Raw genomic sequence first — 18,875 nt, 5'->3', positions numbered from 1 at the left:
TAACCAACTGAGCTACCCAAGTACTCCTGACTTCCAGGGGATTTAAAAGATCTCTCCCCTTTATTTTTCTTTTTCCCTCTTGGGAGCCAGACATTGAAGACTAGGGCACTCAAAATCAACTGCATAGAGGAGGGAAGTGAGAAACTCACTACACATGCCCAGGGGAAGGTGCAGGTTCAGAAAAGACCCGAGAAGACCCTGAATTTAGGCAGATCCGTGATACAGAGACAGCCTACGACAATTAAAACAAAACCCAGCAAATCCTGGAAGAGGGGGAGAATCTGATTTCTGGAATGATCACAGGATCAGATCCAAATGTACAGTTTTCAACAAGAAAAAAAAAATCACCAGGCATCTAAAGAAACAGGAACATGGCACATTCGGAGGGGAAAAATAAACCAATGGACACTTGTCTCCCCAAAAAGACCTGATAGCAGACCTACTAGAAAAAAACTTTAAAATAACTGTCTTGATGATCAAAGAACTAAAGGGAGCTGTGGAGAAAGTCAAGAAAACAATGTATGAACAAATGTCAACATCAATCAAGAGGTAGGAAACCTAACCCATTTTTGGAGCTGGAAAGCACGATAAATAAAATGAAAATTCACTAGGGGGATTCAAAGGCAGACTTGAGCGGACAGAAGTAATCGTCACAGAACCTGAAGATATGACAATCACGAGGAACATCACCCCGTGGACCAACATACACACTGTAGGAGTCCTGGAAAGGAAAAGAGATGAAAAGAGGCAGAGGTAATAGTTGAAGAAATAATGGGTGAAAACTTCCCAAATTTGATAAAAGGCAGGAGTATAAACATCCAAGAAGATTCTGAGTAGGGTACGTCAAAGAGACCCACACTGAGCCACGTTAAAACCAAACTGTCAAAGAGTTTTGGAAGAATCAAGAGAGAAGCGACTCATCACACATAATAAGGAAGTCTCAATACGATGATCAGATTTCTTATCAGAAACTTTGGAGGCCAGAAGGCAGTGGGTGAGTGTAGTCAAAGCGCTAAAGAAAAAAAATCTGTCAACCAAGAATTCTGCATTTTTAAAAAAAAATTTTTAAGTTTATCTATTTTTGACAGAGACAGAGTGCGAGCATGAGCTGGGGAGGGGCAGAGAGAGAGGGAGACACAGAATCCGAAGCAGGCTCCAGGCTCCGAGCTGTCGGCACAGAGCCCGACGCGGGGCTCGAACCCACGAACCATGAGCTCGTGACCCGGGCCGAAGTCGGACGCTCAACCGACGGAGCCACCCAGGCGCCCCAGAATTCTGTATTTGACAGAACTGTCCTTGAAAGTGGGAAAGAAATGAAGATAGTCCTCAGTAAAGAAAAGCTGAGGGAGTTTGTTGCCACTAGAACCGTCCTACATAAGATGCCACAGGAAGTCTTGCAGCTTGAGATGAAAGGACACCAGACGGTAACCTGAAGCGGCGTGAAGAAATAAAGATCTCAGTAAAGGTAAATCCGTGGGCAATTATAATAGCTAATGTTATCGTGACAATGGCATGTAACTCCATTTTTTGCTTTCTACATAATTTAAGGGACAAATACATTAAAAAATTACTGGTCTAAAAGCTAGTATTGTTGCAATTTTGGCTTGTAACTTAAAAATTTCGTTTTCTACAGAATTTAAGAGACTGACATATTAAATCATTAGCTTATGGTTTGGGGACACACAAAACATGTAATTCTACAACATCACCAACAGAAAGGGGTAGGGAAGGAGCTGTTAAAGAAGCAGATTTCTTGGTATGTTATGGAAATTAAACTGGTATAAATTCGAATTAGAGTGGTATGACTTTAGGATGTTAAATATCATCCCCATGAAAACCATAAAAATATACTTAAAGGATACAGTCAAAAGGAAATGGGAGACAAATGTAACCATTCCACTGTAAAAAAAAAAATCAATTAAACCAAAAGAAGACAGTAATGCAAAAAAATGAGGGACAAAAAAGCTATAAGGCACATAAGAAAACAAATAGCAGAAGGAAAGAACTCTCTCCTTATCAGTAATTACTTGAAATGTAAATGGATTAAAATGTAATCAAAAGGGAGATTTGCAGAATGGATAAGAAATTATGATCCAACTATGTGTGGTCTACAAGAGATTTATTTTAGGTCCAAAGACACACATGGGCTGAAAGTGAAAAACAGAAAAAGATATTCCATGCATACAGTAACCAAAAGAGAGCAGGAGTGAATATACTAATATTGAACAAAGTAGACTTTAAATTTTAAAAGGTCACAAGAGACAAAAAAAGGACACTATACAGTGATAATAGGTGCAATACAGCAAGAAGATAAAACAATCATAAACATCTACACATCTAATAACAGACCATCAAAACATATAAAGCAAAAATTGACAGAGTGCAAAGGAGAAACAGTTTTACAGTAATTCTTGGGACGCTGTAGCACCCCACTCTCAATACCAGATACAGCAAGCAGACAGAAGGTAAGTAAGGAAGTAGGGGACCTGAACAACACACTTAACCAACTACATCTCACAGACATACACAGAACACTCTACTCAGCGATAATATGCATTCTTCTCAAGTGTACATGGGACATTTTCCAAGATAGGTTGTATGTTAGGCCACAAATGAGTCTCAATAGATTCAAAAAGACAGATACCATAGAAAGTATCTTCTCTGACCGTGAAGGGATGAAGTTAGAAGTCAATAACAGAAGTAAAATAGGACAGTTCATAATTTTGTGGAAGTTAAACACTTAAAAATCAACAGTTCAAAGAAAAACAATCACAAGGGAAGTTGGGACATACTTAGAGAGTAATGAAAATGAAATCACAACATACCGAAGCTTACAGGACACAGAAAAAGCAGCGCTAAGGAGGAGACTTAATAGTTGTAAACACAACATTACAAAACAGGAAAGGTCTTAAATCAACAACATGACTTTACAACTTAAGGAACTAGAAAGTGAGGAACTAAACCCAAAGCTAGCAGAAGGAAGGAAATAAAGGTGAAGCAGAGATTAATGAAATAGAAAATAGGAAAATAGAGAAAAGCAATGAAACCAAAGGTCAGTTCTTTGAAAAGATCAATGAAGTTGACAAATCTTTAACTAGATGGACTAAGAAAAAAAAGGACACTCAAAATTGCTAAAATAGGAACTGAAAATAAGGACATCACTACCAAATCTACAGAAATAAAAAAGATTGTAAGAGTGCTATGCACAACTGTATGCCATCAAATGAAATAACCTAGACGAAATGAGCAAATTCCTAGAAACACACAGCCTACCAAGACTAAACCATGAAAACAAAATAGAAAACTCTGACTAGCGCTATAACTAGTGAGGAGATTGAATCCATACTCAAACATTTTCTGATGGAAAAAAAGCTCTGACCTGATGTCTTCACTGATGAAGTCTACCAAACACTTAAAGAAGAACTACCACCAATTCTCAGACTCTTCTAAGAAACTGAAGAGGGGGGAACACACCCTGACTCATTCTGTGATGTCAGCATTACTCTGAAACCAAAGCCAGACAAAGAAAATCTACAGACTAGCATCCCTTACGAACGCTGCTGCAAAAATCCTCGACAGAATATTGGCAAACAGAATTCCACGGCATATTAAAAAGGATTATATGCCATGACCAGGTAGGATCTACTCCTGGAATGCAAGGATGGTTCAACATATGAAAGTCAATCAATGTAAATACAACCACATAAACAGAATAAAGGGGGAAAAAACTACATGATCACCTTAATTGATGCAGCACATGCATTTGACAAAATTCAGCATCCTCTCATAATAAAAATACTCAACAATCCAAGAGTAGAAGGAATTTTCCACAGTCTGATCAAGGGCCACTATGAAAAACCCAGAGCGAATGTTATACTCCATGCTGAGAGGCTGAAAGCTTTTCCTCTAAGATCAGGAATAAAGCAAGGAGGCCTGCTTTTGCCACTTCTATCCAACACGGTGCCGGAAGCTCCAGTGAACTGCACACGTAAGGATGGTGAGAGCAGTAAATTAATTCTTTTTTTTTTTTTTTTAATTTTTTTTTTGAACGTTTTTTATTTATTTTTGGGACAGAGAGACAGAGCATGAACGGGGGAGGGGCAGAGAGAGAGGGAGACACAGAATCGGAAACAGGCTCCAGGCTCCGAGCCATCAGCCCAGAGCCTGACGCGGGGCTCGAACTCACGGACCGTGAGATCGTGACCTGGCTGAAGTCGGACGCTTAACCGACTGCCCCACCCAGGCGCCCCAACAAAAACCTCTCTGGAAACAGTCTCTGTATCCTTTTTTTTTTTCTCCCCACATATACGGGAGATGGCCAGGAGATACAAAGTTCCTTAGCTTCTTTTAGCTTCTCCAAATCCATTCTATCTGTTCTTACGTAAATATCTAAAAGCCTGTATCTGGAAATCTTAATCTTTTTTCTCCCAGTACACAGCTAGATTTCTCGACAGAGAACACACTGGTGGTTGCCAGAGGGGAGAAGGGTGGGGGGCAAATGGGCAAAATGGGTAAGGGGAGTGGGAGATACAGGCTTCCAGCTATGGAGTGAATAATCAGGGGAATAAAAGGCACAGCACAGGGAGTACAGCCGATGGCATTGCAGTAGCTTGTACGGTGACCGACGGTAGCTGCCCTGGTGGTGAGCACAGCATAACATACCGAGAGGTGGAGTCACTATGTTGCACACTCGAAACTAATGTACCATCGTGTGTCAACCACACTCAGAAAAAGTAAGCTAGATTCCTCCTAAGAGGCACCTCAGGAGATAGGTGAGGTAATTATCTGGGCTAAGACAAAACACAGAAGGGAAATACACAAAAAAGAGGTCAAGCCTGATTTTAACCTTATAAAAGTAAAATATGTACATGGTAAAACATTCAGGGGGGCCTGGGTGGCTCAGTCGGTTGAGCGTCCGACTTTGGCTCAGGTCATGATCTCACGGTTCGCGGGTTCGAGGCCCGCGTCGGGCTCTGTGCTGACAGCTTGGAGCCGGGAGCCTGCTTCGGGCTCTGTGTCTTCCTCTCTTTCTGCTCCTCCACAGCTCACACTCTGTCTCTTTCTCTCTCAAAAATGAATAAATGTTAAAAAAATTAAAAAAAAAAAAAAACAACCACATTCAAACAGTACACAAGGGTATAGAGGAAAAGTCGAAAATTTCTTTCTATGTAAGATTCTAGTCCCTCTCCTCAGGGGTAAGCATGGTTAACAATTTTATATGTATCATTCCGGAAATTTCCTAAGTATATACAAGTTATTGTGAATATCAATGTTTGCACAAATGTGATCATCCTATCCATGACATCCTGCACCTCACCTTCCCCCCCCCAATAAAGTATCTTGATAGTTTCAAACCAACACTTAGAAATCTATCTCAATTAAAAAAATTTTTTTTAATGTTTAATTTTGGAGAGCGCGCGAGCGTGAGTGGGGGAGGGGCAGAGAGAGACAGAGACAACAGAATCTGAAGCAGGCTCCAGGCTCTGAGAGGTCAGCACAGAGCCCGACGCGGGACTCGAACTCACGAACCATGAGATCGTGACCTGAGCCGCAGTCGGACGCTTAACCGACTGAGCCACCCAGGCGCCCCTATCTCAATTTTTTAATGCATAGGTTGCCACATCCATTATAGGGATAATACCATTTCTTTAGCCATATGGACGTTTAGATGGCTTCCCGGTTTTTGCTACATAAACCTTGCAGCAATGACCACCTTTAATCACACATCTTTATGGTAGCGAACACCCACAAGATAAAATCTTAAAGGTGACCTTATTGGGTCCAAGGAAACGCAGGTTTTGAAATATTAGAAAACCTCGCCAAACGGTTCTTCAAACGGTCCGTGCCCTCCAGCGGAGTTTGTTCTTTGGCAAGGTAAAAGAGTGTTTTTAATTTTCACTTTCACGCATGAAGAAAGAAAAAAGGAACTTGCAAGCAACTGCTTATTATGTCTGTTGTCTACGGAGAAGGACTAAAATATTGTGCCTACAAATAACGTCAGGGGCCCAGCTGCCCGATGGTGCTTTTCCGCTAGCCCTCATGAGCCAGGTTTTCACGGGCAGCTTAGAGTAGGAAACTGCACATGCTGTTCAGCAAGCCTGGCTTTCCATTAACTTTCCATTTATAGTATCAGTTATGTGGCAGTGAGCCTAAGACTATCTGGCTGCAAGGAGCTAAAATCTTCCGTTGTCTTAACTTAATAAGACACCACAAAAATAGTGAAGCTGATAAGAGGTAGAGAGGTTTTGCCAAATATTAATGAATTCCAAATCTACTGGCCTATCAACTTTTACATGTCTAAGGCATACGGTCAAGATAAAAGCATCTCCAAGAGAGACAGGTGAGTCTCCAAGGGGAAGACATCGTTTTCTTTTCTTTTTTCCCTTTGAGAGAGAGAGAAAGAGGGCGCAGTGGGCGAGCAGCAGAGAGAGAGAGAAAGAAAGAGAGAGAGAATCCCACAAAGGGCAGAGAGAGAGAGACTCCCACAAAGGGCAGAGAGAGAGAGAGAGAGAAACGGGCCCCACCCGAAGTGGGACTCAAACTCACGAACCGTGAGATCGTGACCTGAATCAAAGTCAGATGCTTAACTGACTGAGCCACCCAGGTGCCCGACATCATTTTCGGGGTAGGCCAGGACGTGTCTTTACCGTGGCCGTGAGCTTTCCACTCTGGCAATGCTACCTACTAGCTGCTAAGCCACTTGCATCGGAGTCGCTCGGTAAATACTGCCGTGGTCTGCAGATCCTGAACCGTGTAGGCCCCTTCCTACCTTAGACACCAGCTCTCGTTCTGGGCACACCAGTGGCGACTAAGAACGGTCAGGCAGTCCCACTGTGCTTTTCCAAAAGTCTGCCTAGAGGAAACTATGCGTCTCTAGCAGGGAGCCTGTCTTGCTAGAATCTTTCTCATCCTGGCCTGGCAAGGCCTGCTGGGACAGATACCCTTTAGAGCAAGTCCCAAGGGATCTCTCCTAAATGTACTTCATTGCAAACGTAACTACCAAACTAAGGATATTTTATAACAAAATGCACTTAAAGCCCCTGTCCTTTCTCTCTTTTTTTTTTAATTAAAAAAAATGTTTATTTATTTTTGAGAGAGAGAGAGAGAGAGAGAGGGAGAATGTGAGCAGGGGAGGGGCAGAGAGAGGAGGAGAGACAGAATCCGAAGCCGGCTCCAGGCTCTGAGCTGGCGGCACAGAGCCTGACGTGGGGCTCGAACTCACGAACCGTGAGATCATGACCTGAGCTGAAGTCGGACGCTTAACCTACTGGGCCACCCAGGCGCCCCTCCTGTCCTTTCTTTCAATATCTGGACAGGCTCTATTTCCAAACTTCTCCCCCACCAGCCAGAAAAGGAAAGAGTCAGGAGCGGTGTAGCATGCTTGGAACTAACAAATAATGATTTCAAAATGCAGGGTCTGTGTTACCTTGTCTGAATCCTGAATTATTTTAACATTCTCTGTACCAAATTTTTCACCATAAAGTTTAACGAGTCTCAGGGAAATCTCCGAGAGGCCGGTGAGCTTGGGTTCTTTATAGATGTACTCCTTCCCATCCTCTTCTTCAAAAAAAGACTATGGCAAAGTGAAACACACAATCACTTACAAATAGCACGAGCCGGCACGGCATTTACAGAAAATGCACGAGATAACTAGCAATAACATGCTTGAAATACATTTTAAGCGGTACCAAAAGCCACATGGCACGTACTGACCATTTCAACTTCAAATAAATATGAATTTCCCAATTCACAGTCATATGGCCGTGTACTTGGCCTGAAGATTTCCACGCTAGTTTTTTCTCATTCCCTGTCATACTTACCTATTTTTCGTTTGAAAGCTCTCAGTACTGGGTATTAAATATATACCTTAAGAGGTTTAACAGAAAATGAAACTGAGGGAGAAATTCAAATCTTCTGCGTTGGACTCTGGCCTACTGGATTTAGATAGGGAAACCAAAGTGAGCGTCACACTTACAGAGGCTTCCGGCTGTTGTGCTAGCCGCTCTATCTAGACAGAAGGCAAGAACCAATGCCTGCTGCTATAGTAATCTAATAATTCAAAGGTGAATGTTTAAAAAGAAAAACAGCTTTATGAACGAAAGTATACTTACTTGGCCATAAAAGGCAACTCTGAAGAAAGTCCCTAAAAGTCTTTTTTTTGTGTGCATGACCTCTAGAATTTTTGTGTAAGCTCCATGAAGAGTTCTATAAACTTGCGTAAGTTTCTGAAAAACGAGAATATACAAACCGGCTTTATCTTTTGGTTAATTACTAAATGGCTAAGATAAATACACGGCGGCGGGGTGGGGGTGGGGGGTTGGGGGAGAAGCAATGCTATTTCCTTTTCAAAATGTGTTTTGGGGTCAGCCACACTCCCCTGCCCCTCTGTCACAATTAGACGAAATTCCTCAACAATGTCAAGGCTAAGGGTAGAAATTAAAACGGTCAATAACCATTTCTACTAGATGCGTATCTGTGGGTTTATTTCATTCATACCTCAATGGGAAGGCATACTTTAAACCTACTGTATTATTGACTACTATTTGCGTTATATCTGAATTAGTTTAACTGAAAGAGAAGCCAGATGCTTTTTTGCTTGAGCCTTTAAGGCAAAGGCGAGAATTAAAAATCCGTGCAAAAACTTCTGGAGATAAAAATAAATGCAGATGCAGTCAAGCTCAGAGAAACAGCAAAAGCTGGGGGTAATTCCCCTCTCCCATTGTTGGATGAAGAAATAGGGTGGAGTGATGAGGAAAGGCTTGATTTAGGATGCTAGAGAGATCTGGATCCTTCCATTCTGAGGCATAGATAGTAGCCCCAGAAATACAGCAGACCACCAAGAGAAAAAAACAAACAAAATATGCAGATACAAAAATAACAGTATATGCCTCAGTGAGGACTGCTTTTATACAAGTTTACAGAAGTTTTCTTTTTTTTTTTTTAATTTTTAAAAAATGTTTTTATTTTTGAGACAGAGAGAGACAGAGCATGAGCAGGGGAGGGGCAGAGAGAGGGGGAGACATAGAATCCGAAGCGGGCTCCAGGCTCTGAGCTGTCAGCACAGAGCCTGACGCGGGGCTCGAACTCACAGAGTGTGAAATCATGACCTGAGCTGAAGTCGGATGCTTAACTGACTGAGCCACCCAGGCGTCCCTAATTTGGATTACTTTTCTTTTTGTTTAAAAAAATTTTTTTTTATGTTTATTTATTTCTGAGACAGAGAGAGAGACAGAGCATGAGCGGGGAAGGGACAGAAAGAGAGGGAGACGCAGAATCCGAAGCAGGCTCCAGGCTCTGAGCTGTCAGCACAGAGCCCGACGTGGGGCTCGAACTCACGGAGTGTGAGATCATGACCTGAGCCGAAGTTGGACACTCAACCGACTGAGCCACCTCATCTGTACCCAGAAAAAGGGAGCACATTGTGCCAAGAACATTATTAAGAATGTGAAAAGCCAACCTACAGAATGGGAGAAAATATTTGCCAATCACAAATCTGATAAAGGTTTAGTATCAGAAAATAATAAAGAGCTCTCACAGTTCAACAACAAAAAGACAACCCAATTTAAAAAGGGGCAAAGGTTTTGAACAAGCATGTCTCCAAAGAAGATATACAAATGGCTAAGAAGCACATAAAAAGATGTTCAAGATCCTCGGTCATAAGGAAATACAAATCAGATACCATAATGTGAACACACTTCACATCCACTAAGATGGCTTTCATGAAAAACCCAAAACAACAGGTGTTGGTCGGACTGTGGAACGTATACATTGTTGGTGGGAAGGGAAAAGGGAAAACGGTTCAGTGGTTTCTTAAAACGTTAAACATAAAATCATCCCATGACCCAGCAATTCTACTCCTAGGTATATACCCAAGATAAATGAAAACAGTTGCCGTGCAGAAACGTCGACACGAATGTTCACAACAGCAGCAACTCTCCGTGATAGCCAAAAGGTGAAAACGACCCAGATGTCTGTCAATGGATACGTGGATAAACAAATCGTGGCATAGCCACGCAATGGAAAATCATTCAGCCATAAAAAGGAATGAAGTTGTGACAGATGCTACAACGTGGACGAACCTCTAAATATTATGCTAAGTGAAAGAAGCCAGACACAAAAGGTCACATCTCTATGAATCCTTTTTTAATGACACATCCAGAATAGGGAAACCCATAGGGATGGAAAGCAGATTAGTGGTTGCCAGAGGATGGCGGGTGGGAGGGGGAGGAACCACTTAGTGGGTAGGACGTGTTTTTCTGGGGTGATGAAAACGTTTTGAAAGTAGAGAGAGGTGGCGGGTTCAGAATATCACGAATGCACTGAATGATACTGAATCGTACACTTTAAAAATGGTTGTGTATTACGTGAATTTCACCTTGATAAAAACGGGGAGCACAGAGAGGCTGTGCTCAATTTGAGGGAAATCTTCCTTATCTTTATGGCTGCTGTCTCTGACACTTTTTCAGCCCGTCCCATAAAGATGCAGTGAAAAATGATATATCAGTGTCCGAGAAACAAGGACTACATCCCATGTGGAACGCTAGGGGATCCGCACAGACCTTTACAAGCCGACAAGGGAATAGGAGGAGTGTCCCTATAGAAAACAGCGTTTCCTTTCATGTGTAAAGATATATTTTTCTTTCTTCCCTATTAGTTGATTGAGCAGCAAAATACTCCCTGAGGTTCTTTTTCTTTTTAAGATTTTTTTTTTACATTTATTTATTTTTGAGAGACAGAGAGAGACAGAGCACAAGTTGGGGAGGGACAGAGAGAGAATGAGACACAGAATCTGAAGCAGGCCCCAGGCTCTGAGCCTGACGCGGGGCTCGAACCCACAAACCGTGAGATCGTGACCGGAGCTGAAGTCAGATGCTTAACCCACTGAGCCACTCAGGCACCCCCTCCCTGGGGTTGTAATAGCCTTATCTTCAAGCTGGTAAGAAAGCGGGTATTCTGGAAATTTTACAAAGGTTCTTAGGATGTCATGTTTTGCTAAAAGGGGCAATCATCTTGTGAGCTATTCTTTGCCACCTCTATGACCTAGGTTTAGTTATTAATAGAATCACTCGAACGCTGCTATGATTTTTCAGGCATGCCTCACATACCCCAAAACTACGGCAGAGAGAGAAAAGGCCTAGAACCTGGGAAGAAAAAGTGAGTTTGATCAGGGCCAGTCTGAAGAGAGAGTAGAACAGTGCAGATGATATTAAATGTATGTGTTTTCCTTCTGGGAAAACGATGAAAGCATACTTGCTATACTTAAGGATAAATGGCTTTGCTTTTTTTTTTTTTTAACGTTTATTTATTTTTGAGACAGAGAGAGACAGAGCATGAACAGGGGAGGAGCAGCGAGAGAGTGGGAGACACAGAATCCGAAACAGGCTCCAGGCTCCGAGCTGTCAGCACAGGGCCCGACGCGGGGCTCGAACTCACGGACCGTGAGATCGTGACCTGAGCCGAAGTCGGACGCTTAACTGACCTAGCCAGCCGGGCGCCCCAAATTGCTTTGCTTTTTAAAAAAAGGGGTTGAGGGGCGCCTGGGTGGCTTAGTTGGTTGAGCGTCAGACTCTTGATTTCAGCCCAGGTCACGATCTCACGGTTCATGGTACTGGGCCCTGCGATGGATTCTGGGCCGGGCGTGGAGCCTGCTTGGGACTCTCTCTCGTGCTATGTCACTCTGCTCCTCCCCTGCTCATGTGCTCTCTCTCTCTCTCTCTCTCTCTCTCTCTCTCAAAATAAATAAACATTTTTTAAAGAAGGCTTGGATCCTAAACCAACCCTTTCCTAATACGATAGGCGTAGAAATTACGATTTGGACTCCAAGACTTGAATATAAAACCTGGGCCGGTGGCAACAGGTATTCATTATACTACATTCTTTATTAATTACCCTTTACCAACAGCTTTATCTGACAGACTAAATTGGAAAAAAACTCCTCACAGTAGGGCTACCAGCCCCTTTGGTCTCCCCATCGAACTGCAAAGAATCGTAAAAGCCTATGACTCTTCCCGGGACAACATGGAAATTCAATAGCTTTTTTTTATTTTTTTATTTTTTTAAGTTTATTTTCAGAGAGAGAGAGAGAGAGCAGGGGCAGGGGCACAGAGAGAGGGCCAGAGAATCCCAATCAGGCTCCGACGTGGGGCTCAAACTTATGAGATCATGACCTAAGCTGAAATCGAGAGTCGGACGCTTAACTGACTGAGCCACCCGGGTGCCCAGGAGATTCCATACCTTTATTAGGCGAAGGTTTGGTGAAGAAAACACTGAATTTTTTATGCCCTGAGGGGAGTGGAGGGGGAGGTGCTAGATTAAAATGTTTTAAGAACCACTTGTATAATCTAAAATTTATATTCTGGATGTTTTACCCTCAATTTCCTTTGGAAAATTTATAGGAATATAAGGTAGGATTCCGATTTTAGGATGTCACAGGACTTTTAAGGATAGGAACTTTCAGACTGGACAAATGTGTCAACACAACATAGTTAAGTATCTATGTTCTACAATAAAACACAAATGCCATGATATAATTAACCTTTTATTCCTCAGAGGACACACAGTAGAGGGATAGGAACATAACGATGTTACCGTGTTTTCCGAGACCAAAATAAAATATAGTTTAGGCCAATGATGCAAGTGTTTAGACTTTTTTTTAATGTTTATTTATTTCTGAGAGAGAGAGAGAGAGAGAGAGAGAGAGAGAGAGAGAGAGGGAGACAGGATCCAAAGCGGTCTCCAAGCTGTCAGCACAAAGCCTAATGTGGGGCTCGAACTCACAAACCTCGAGATCAAGACCTGAGTCGAAGTCAGAGGCTCAGCTGACTAAGCCACCCAGGCGCCCCCAATGATGCGAATGTTTCAATTACCTACCTCAAACTCACGACGTTTCTCATAAATTGGAATGATCAACTTGGAAATCTCAGAAATGACTTCGTAACGTTCTGCTTTCCATAAGCCATCCACACACTGTTCTAGCAACTCCAGCAAAACTTCCTGCGTTAAGGGCAAAATGCAATCAGGAATTAGAGGTGGTTTTAGAGTTTTGGCAAAGAAATTTTGAACCGTTTCAAGTTCGTAGAGAACAAACAACGTGTACAGAAGGGAGTATGCTTGTGTGACTCTATTTTTTAAATCAAACGCTTGTAATGTCTGAAACTGAAACCACTCTTAAAAATATGAAATCAATATTGATAACAGTGAAGCGTACCTATGGATATCGTTTACTCACATGGCGAGGTTGTTAACTGTACTTAGAAATGTAACCCATTAGGAAAGAGAATCTGTTTTCTTTTTTTTTTTTAATTTTTAAAAAATGTTTTATTTATTTTTGAGACGGAGAGAGACAGAGCATCAACAGGGGAGGGGCAGAGAGAAAGGGGGACACAGAATCCGAAACGGGCTCCAGGCTCCGAGCTGTCAGCACAGAGCCCGACGCGGGGCTCGAACTCACGGACCGCGAGATCGTGACCTGAGCCGAAGTCGGATGCTTAACTGACTGAGCTACCCAGGCGCCCCCAAGAAGGAGTATCTTTAAAACGGGATATATTATTTGTTCCAAACTGTATGTCTGATAAGGTAAATTCCCCTAAGCCTATAAATGTTCACAGCTTCCTTTTTATACTGAAGTTATATTGACACATAATGTAATAGAGTGTTCAGAAGACTGGACAACTTTCAAGCTGCTGTGTTAGTGATAAACATGTTTACTAAAATGATGCAGTCTTGGTAAACAATGCTTCCTTCCTGACTGCCGGCCCTAAAGTTTGTGAGAAGGACAGGATAATAGCTCAAGACAGAGATCTCTGACCTCGCCAGAATGATAACAGCTGCTGTAAGTTACTTTATGAACCCTCATCTCGACAATAAAAAGATGAGGCCCATTGCTGACACTATCTGTGAGTCTCAACAGCCTGTTTCTATCTATTTTTTTAACGTTTATTTATTTTTGAGAGAGACAGAGAGCGAATGGGGGAGGGACAGAGAGAGAGGGAGACAGAGGATCCGAAGCAGGCTCGCGTGGTCAGTGCAAAGCCTGATGTGGGGCTGGAACTCATGAACCTTGAGATCGTGACCCGAGCCAAAGTCAGTCGCTCAGCTGACTGAGCCACCCAGGCGCCCCAGCGTGTTTCCATCTTAAAGAGATGTTCTTGAGGTTTACGGCGCTGAATGCTAAGACAGTTTTTCCTGTATGCCCTTTAGGCAATTCTGAACTCAACTTCTTCCTAACCTAGTTCTTTCACTTGTGCTTTCTACCTAGCCGGGGGCGACACCCTACGAACCCTTAGCTAGGAAACCTAAGAGTACTTTTGACTTGGCCCTGTCATGGGGTGACTTGTGTCCCTCAAAAAGAGATGTTGAAGTCCTGACCCCCAGTACCTCAGAATGTGACTTTATTTGTGGAAACAGGGCCCCTGCGGGTAGAGTTAGTTCAGGTGAGGTCAGACGGGAGGAGGCTGGGCCCTTAACCCAACAGGAGTGATGTCCACACAAGCAGACAGAGACGCGCGGGGAGAACGCCACCTGACTCCAGGGGCGGAGCTGGAGTAACGCAGCTATGACGTCAAGGGACCTGGAGACCAGTGGCTACCACCGAAGTTGGGAAGAGGCGAGGAAAGAGTCTACCCAGAGTCTCAGCGGGAACACGGTCCTGCTGACACCTTGACTTCAGACTTCTGGAGGCTGGAACTGTGAGGTAATGGACGAGCGCATACTTTGTTACCTCGGTTCCGGAAAACGGACACGCGCTCTCTTCACTCACCCTCCAATCAGCTCACCGCTGACTTCTGCCAGTGTTGCTTCCTCAACAGTTCTCAAATCTGACCCTTCCTCTCCATTTCTACTCTCCCAGCTAAAGCTTAAGACCTCGTTATTTTTTTCTAATCGATCTTCCTGCCTCCGGCCTTGGCACTTTTCAGTATGCGCCACAGGCTTCTGGTGAAAATGCATACCGGACCACATCCCTCTCCCCTTCTTAGAACCTCAGGATGGCTATTATCCCTTCCTTCAAAGAGCAAAGGACAAGTTCTTTCACTTGGCGCCCAAGGCTTGCAATAGTCTGGCTGATATTTCTATAATCTTATCATTCACCAGGCCCAGCCTTGTACTTTATGCTCCAACAACAATGAACTCCTAGTAGTTCTCCTGAAGCACCACGGTGTTGTCTTAACTTTGTGCCTTTGCTCCTGTTGTGCCCTCTGCCCTTTCCTCCCCTTACTTGGTTAACTCCCTTAAGACGGCTCTTTAAGATCACCTCTTCTGGGATCCTTCTCCTCATGAATACAGAGGAGCAAGACACTAGATGCCTTTTATCCTACTCTGGTCATTCATCGGGTGGGTATCTATCATCATACTTGCCCCTCATCTATGTACCTGACTTTCCAAATAGGCCGGGTCCCTTCGGGGGTAGTAATGAGATCTTATTTTTATTGGTTTCTTTAGTCACCAGTATAGTGGCGGTGCATAGATGGTCATTAGCTGTTGCTGCTTCAATAAATGTATGTTAACATTTAATAGCCAAATTAAAATCTCCAGTAACAGTCGGAAGGAAGAACTTTGGGGGTAATTAAAAATCTGTGACAAACTACTGGGTCCCAGGCATGTAGAGCTGGTTTACAATTAGGAAAAAAATTCAGTGTAATATACAGAACAAAGCAGAATAAAAGAGAAACACGGTACCTCCAGTAATAGATGCAGAGGAAGCATTTGAAAAAAACTCAACATCCCTTCGTGATATTAAGAAAGAACTCTCCAGGGGCGCCTGGGTGGCTCAGTCGGTTAAGCGTCCGACTTCGGCTCAGGTCACGATCTCGCGGTATGTGAGTTCGAGCCCCGTGTCAGGCTCTGTGCTGACAGCTCAGAGCCTGGAGCCTGTTTCGGATTCTGTGTCTCCCTCTCTCTGACCCTCCCCTGTTCATGCTCTGTCTCTCTCTGTCTCAACAATAAATAAATGTTAAAAAAAAAATTAAAAAAAAAAAAAGAAAAGAAAGAACTCTCCAGAAACAAGGACTAGGCAAGACCTTCCTCAATCTGATAAAGGGCATCTATGAGAAATCTATAGGCTGAATGCTGTTCTCATAAGTTTGAGAACGAGTCAAGAATGTCTTCTCTCGGGGCGCCCAGAGGGCTCAGTCGGTTAAGCGTCCGACTCTTGGTTTCGGCTCAGGTCACGATCTCACGGTTTGGGAGTTCAAGCCCCGCATTGGGCTCTGGGCTGACAGTACAGGGCCTGCTTGGGATTCTCTGTCTCCCTCTCTCTCCGTCCCTTCCCCCTGCTCACACACTCTCTCTGTCTCAAAATAAATAAATAAACTTAAAAAAAAAAAAAAGCCTGCTCTCACCGCTTGAATTCAACATTATGCTGAAGGTCCTAGGCAGCACAAGGCAAGAAAAAGAGAGAAAAGTCCTACAGATTGGCAAATATAAAACTGTCTGTGCAAATGGTATGATTGTATATATAGAAAAGCCTAAGGAATAAACAAACTACTAAAACCAATAAGCATACTTAGCAAGGTTGCAGATTACAAGATCAACATACACAAATCAACTGTAGTGGTATATGTTAGCAACAACAAATTGAAAAATAAATCAAGCAATACTGTTTACAGTGGCAACAAAACATCGATTATCTAACAAGAAACTCAGCAGAAGACTTCTGCCCTAAAAAAATCACAAAATACTGTTGGGAGAAATTAAAGATGACCTAAATAAATATTCACTGAAAGACTCAATATTGCTAAGCTTGCCATTTTCCATGTACTCGTATATAAATTTAACAAAATCCCCCGAAAACTTCCAGCAGGCTATTTTGAGGAAGTGGAAAAGAGGATTCTAAAATTTATATGGAAATTCAAAGGGTGTAGAATAGCCAAGATGAGTTTGAAAAAAACAGTTAGAGGGCTAACATTACCTGATTTCAAGACTTATAAAGTGAAAGCCATCGAAATGGTGTCATATTCATATCAAGATGGACAAACAGGTCAGTGCTATAGAACAGAGTACAGAAATAGGCTGCACACATACACAGAACTGAAATTTAACCAAGGCGCCAAAGGAATTCGATCAGGCAAAAGGAAAGTCTTATTTTCCCCCATAGGGTATGAACCATCTAAATGTCTACCTTGAACCTTGACCTCTATCTAATTCCATGCTCAAGAATGTATTTTAGATTACAGGCTTATATAAATTAAAAAAAAATTTTTTTAACGTTTATTTATGAGAGACAGACAGACAGAGTATGAGCAGGGGCAGGCCAGAGAGAAAGGGAGACACAGAATCCAAAGCGGGCTCCTGACTCTGAGCTGTCAGCACAGAGCCCGACGCGGGGCTCGAACTCACAAACCGTGAGGTTATGACCTGAGCCGAAGTTGAATGCTCAACCGACTGAGCCACCCAGGTGCCCCTACAGACCTAAATATAAAACTCATATCCAGGGTTTATAGAAGAAAATGTAAGGGGCGCCTGGCTGGCTCTGTCAGAGGGGCGTGCGACTCTTGCTCTCGGGGCTGTGAGTTCAAGCCCCATGTTGGGTGTAGAGGTTACTTAAAAATAAAATCTCAAAAAAAAAAAAAAAAAAAAAAAAAAAAGAAAGTGTAAGACAATATCTTTTTTTTTTTTTTTTTTGACAATATCTTTACAATCTGGAGGTAAGCAAAAAATTCTCAGACCAGACACAAAAAGAATAAACCATTAAAATGGGAAACTGGACTTCATCAAAACCAAACTTTTTGGCTCAATTAAATTAAAAGACTCAATTAAGCAATGAATAAGCAAATCAAAGATAAATTTGCAGCACATATATCTGACACAGAACTTATATCCGGAACATACAAAAAACGTCTACGAGTCAACAATGAAAAAACGAACAATGCCATTTCTAAAAATGAAAAAGACCTGAACACACATTTCACAAACGAAGACATATGAAAGGCTAAGAAGCACATGAAAGAGTGCTCAACATCATTAGTTATCAGGAAAATATAAATTAAAAAAACACAATGAGATACCAATTCATGCCTAACAGAATGGCAAAAATAAAAATTAAAAAAAAAATCAGCAATATCAGATGTCGGTGAGGATCTCGACCAACTGAAACTTTCACCTGTTTACTGGCGGGAGAATAAAACGGGCCATTCACTTTGAAAAACTCTTTGGCAATTTCGTAGAAAATTAAATACACAACCTCCCGGGGATCCAGCAATTTCACTCCTAGGTATTTGCCCAAGAAAAATGAAAGCATATGTCCACAAAAGGGCATAGATAAGGATGGTTAAAGCAACCTTATTCCTAACAGCCCTGAACTGGAAACAATCCAAAGTTCATCAACAGGAGAATGGATTACAAAAACAAATCAGATATCAATACGATGGAGTATTATTTAGTAACGAAAAAGAACAAACTTTTGATATACTCAACAACGTGGATGTATCTCAAAAACATTAGGGTGAGCAAAAGAAGCCAGATACAAAACGGTATGTATCGAATGGAATGAATGAGTCCATTTTTATGGCACCAAAATACAGGCAAAACTCATCTATGGTGTGAGAAATTAGATGGTGGGGGAGGAGGGACTGACTGGAAATGGGCACAAGGGAACTTTCCAGGAGAATGGACGTGTTCTCTTTTTTGTTTCTGATGGGAAGTTACATGGGTGCATACAACTGTCAAAGTTCATCAAACTGTTCATTTAGGAATGTGCATTTGACTGTGTGCTAATTATATCTTTACAAACTATTGAAAATCAAAGGTCAGAAAAGTCATTTGAGAAACAAATTAAGTTTCACTATTATTGGTTTCATTCATGCGTTTAAATACAGGCACTAAATAGACAAACGTTTGTACTTTTCAATAAAACTCCCAAATCAGTGTTGGTTATTTTT

The 18,875-nt window shown here is 42.2% G+C and overlaps 1 protein-coding gene across 6 annotated transcripts in view; it reads right to left on the bottom strand.

Annotated features, from left to right (window-relative positions):
• The window catches only part of DOCK11 (dedicator of cytokinesis 11), a 197,858-nt gene that overhangs the window by 9,551 nt on the left and 169,432 nt on the right, over positions 1 to 18,875 (bottom strand). For 5 of the 6 annotated variants that reach the window (XM_042973744.1, XM_042973746.1, XM_042973745.1 and 2 more), the window contains 3 exons: positions 12,871 to 12,993; positions 8,112 to 8,225; positions 7,427 to 7,573 (listed from right to left, as the gene is read on the bottom strand). In XM_042973744.1, the coding sequence (XP_042829678.1) occupies positions 7,427 to 7,573; positions 8,112 to 8,225; positions 12,871 to 12,993 (384 nt within the window). The remainder of the gene's footprint in view (positions 1 to 7,426; positions 7,574 to 8,111; positions 8,226 to 12,870; positions 12,994 to 18,875) is intronic. The other variant, XM_042973749.1, reaches the window with a different exon arrangement.

This window comes from Panthera tigris, chromosome X (genome assembly GCF_018350195.1).
Source record: "Panthera tigris isolate Pti1 chromosome X, P.tigris_Pti1_mat1.1, whole genome shotgun sequence".
Lineage (NCBI taxonomy): Eukaryota > Metazoa > Chordata > Mammalia > Carnivora > Felidae > Panthera > Panthera tigris.
The sequence above is the reverse complement of the archived record's forward strand: the minus strand, read 5'-3'. Positions and strand labels throughout refer to the sequence as shown.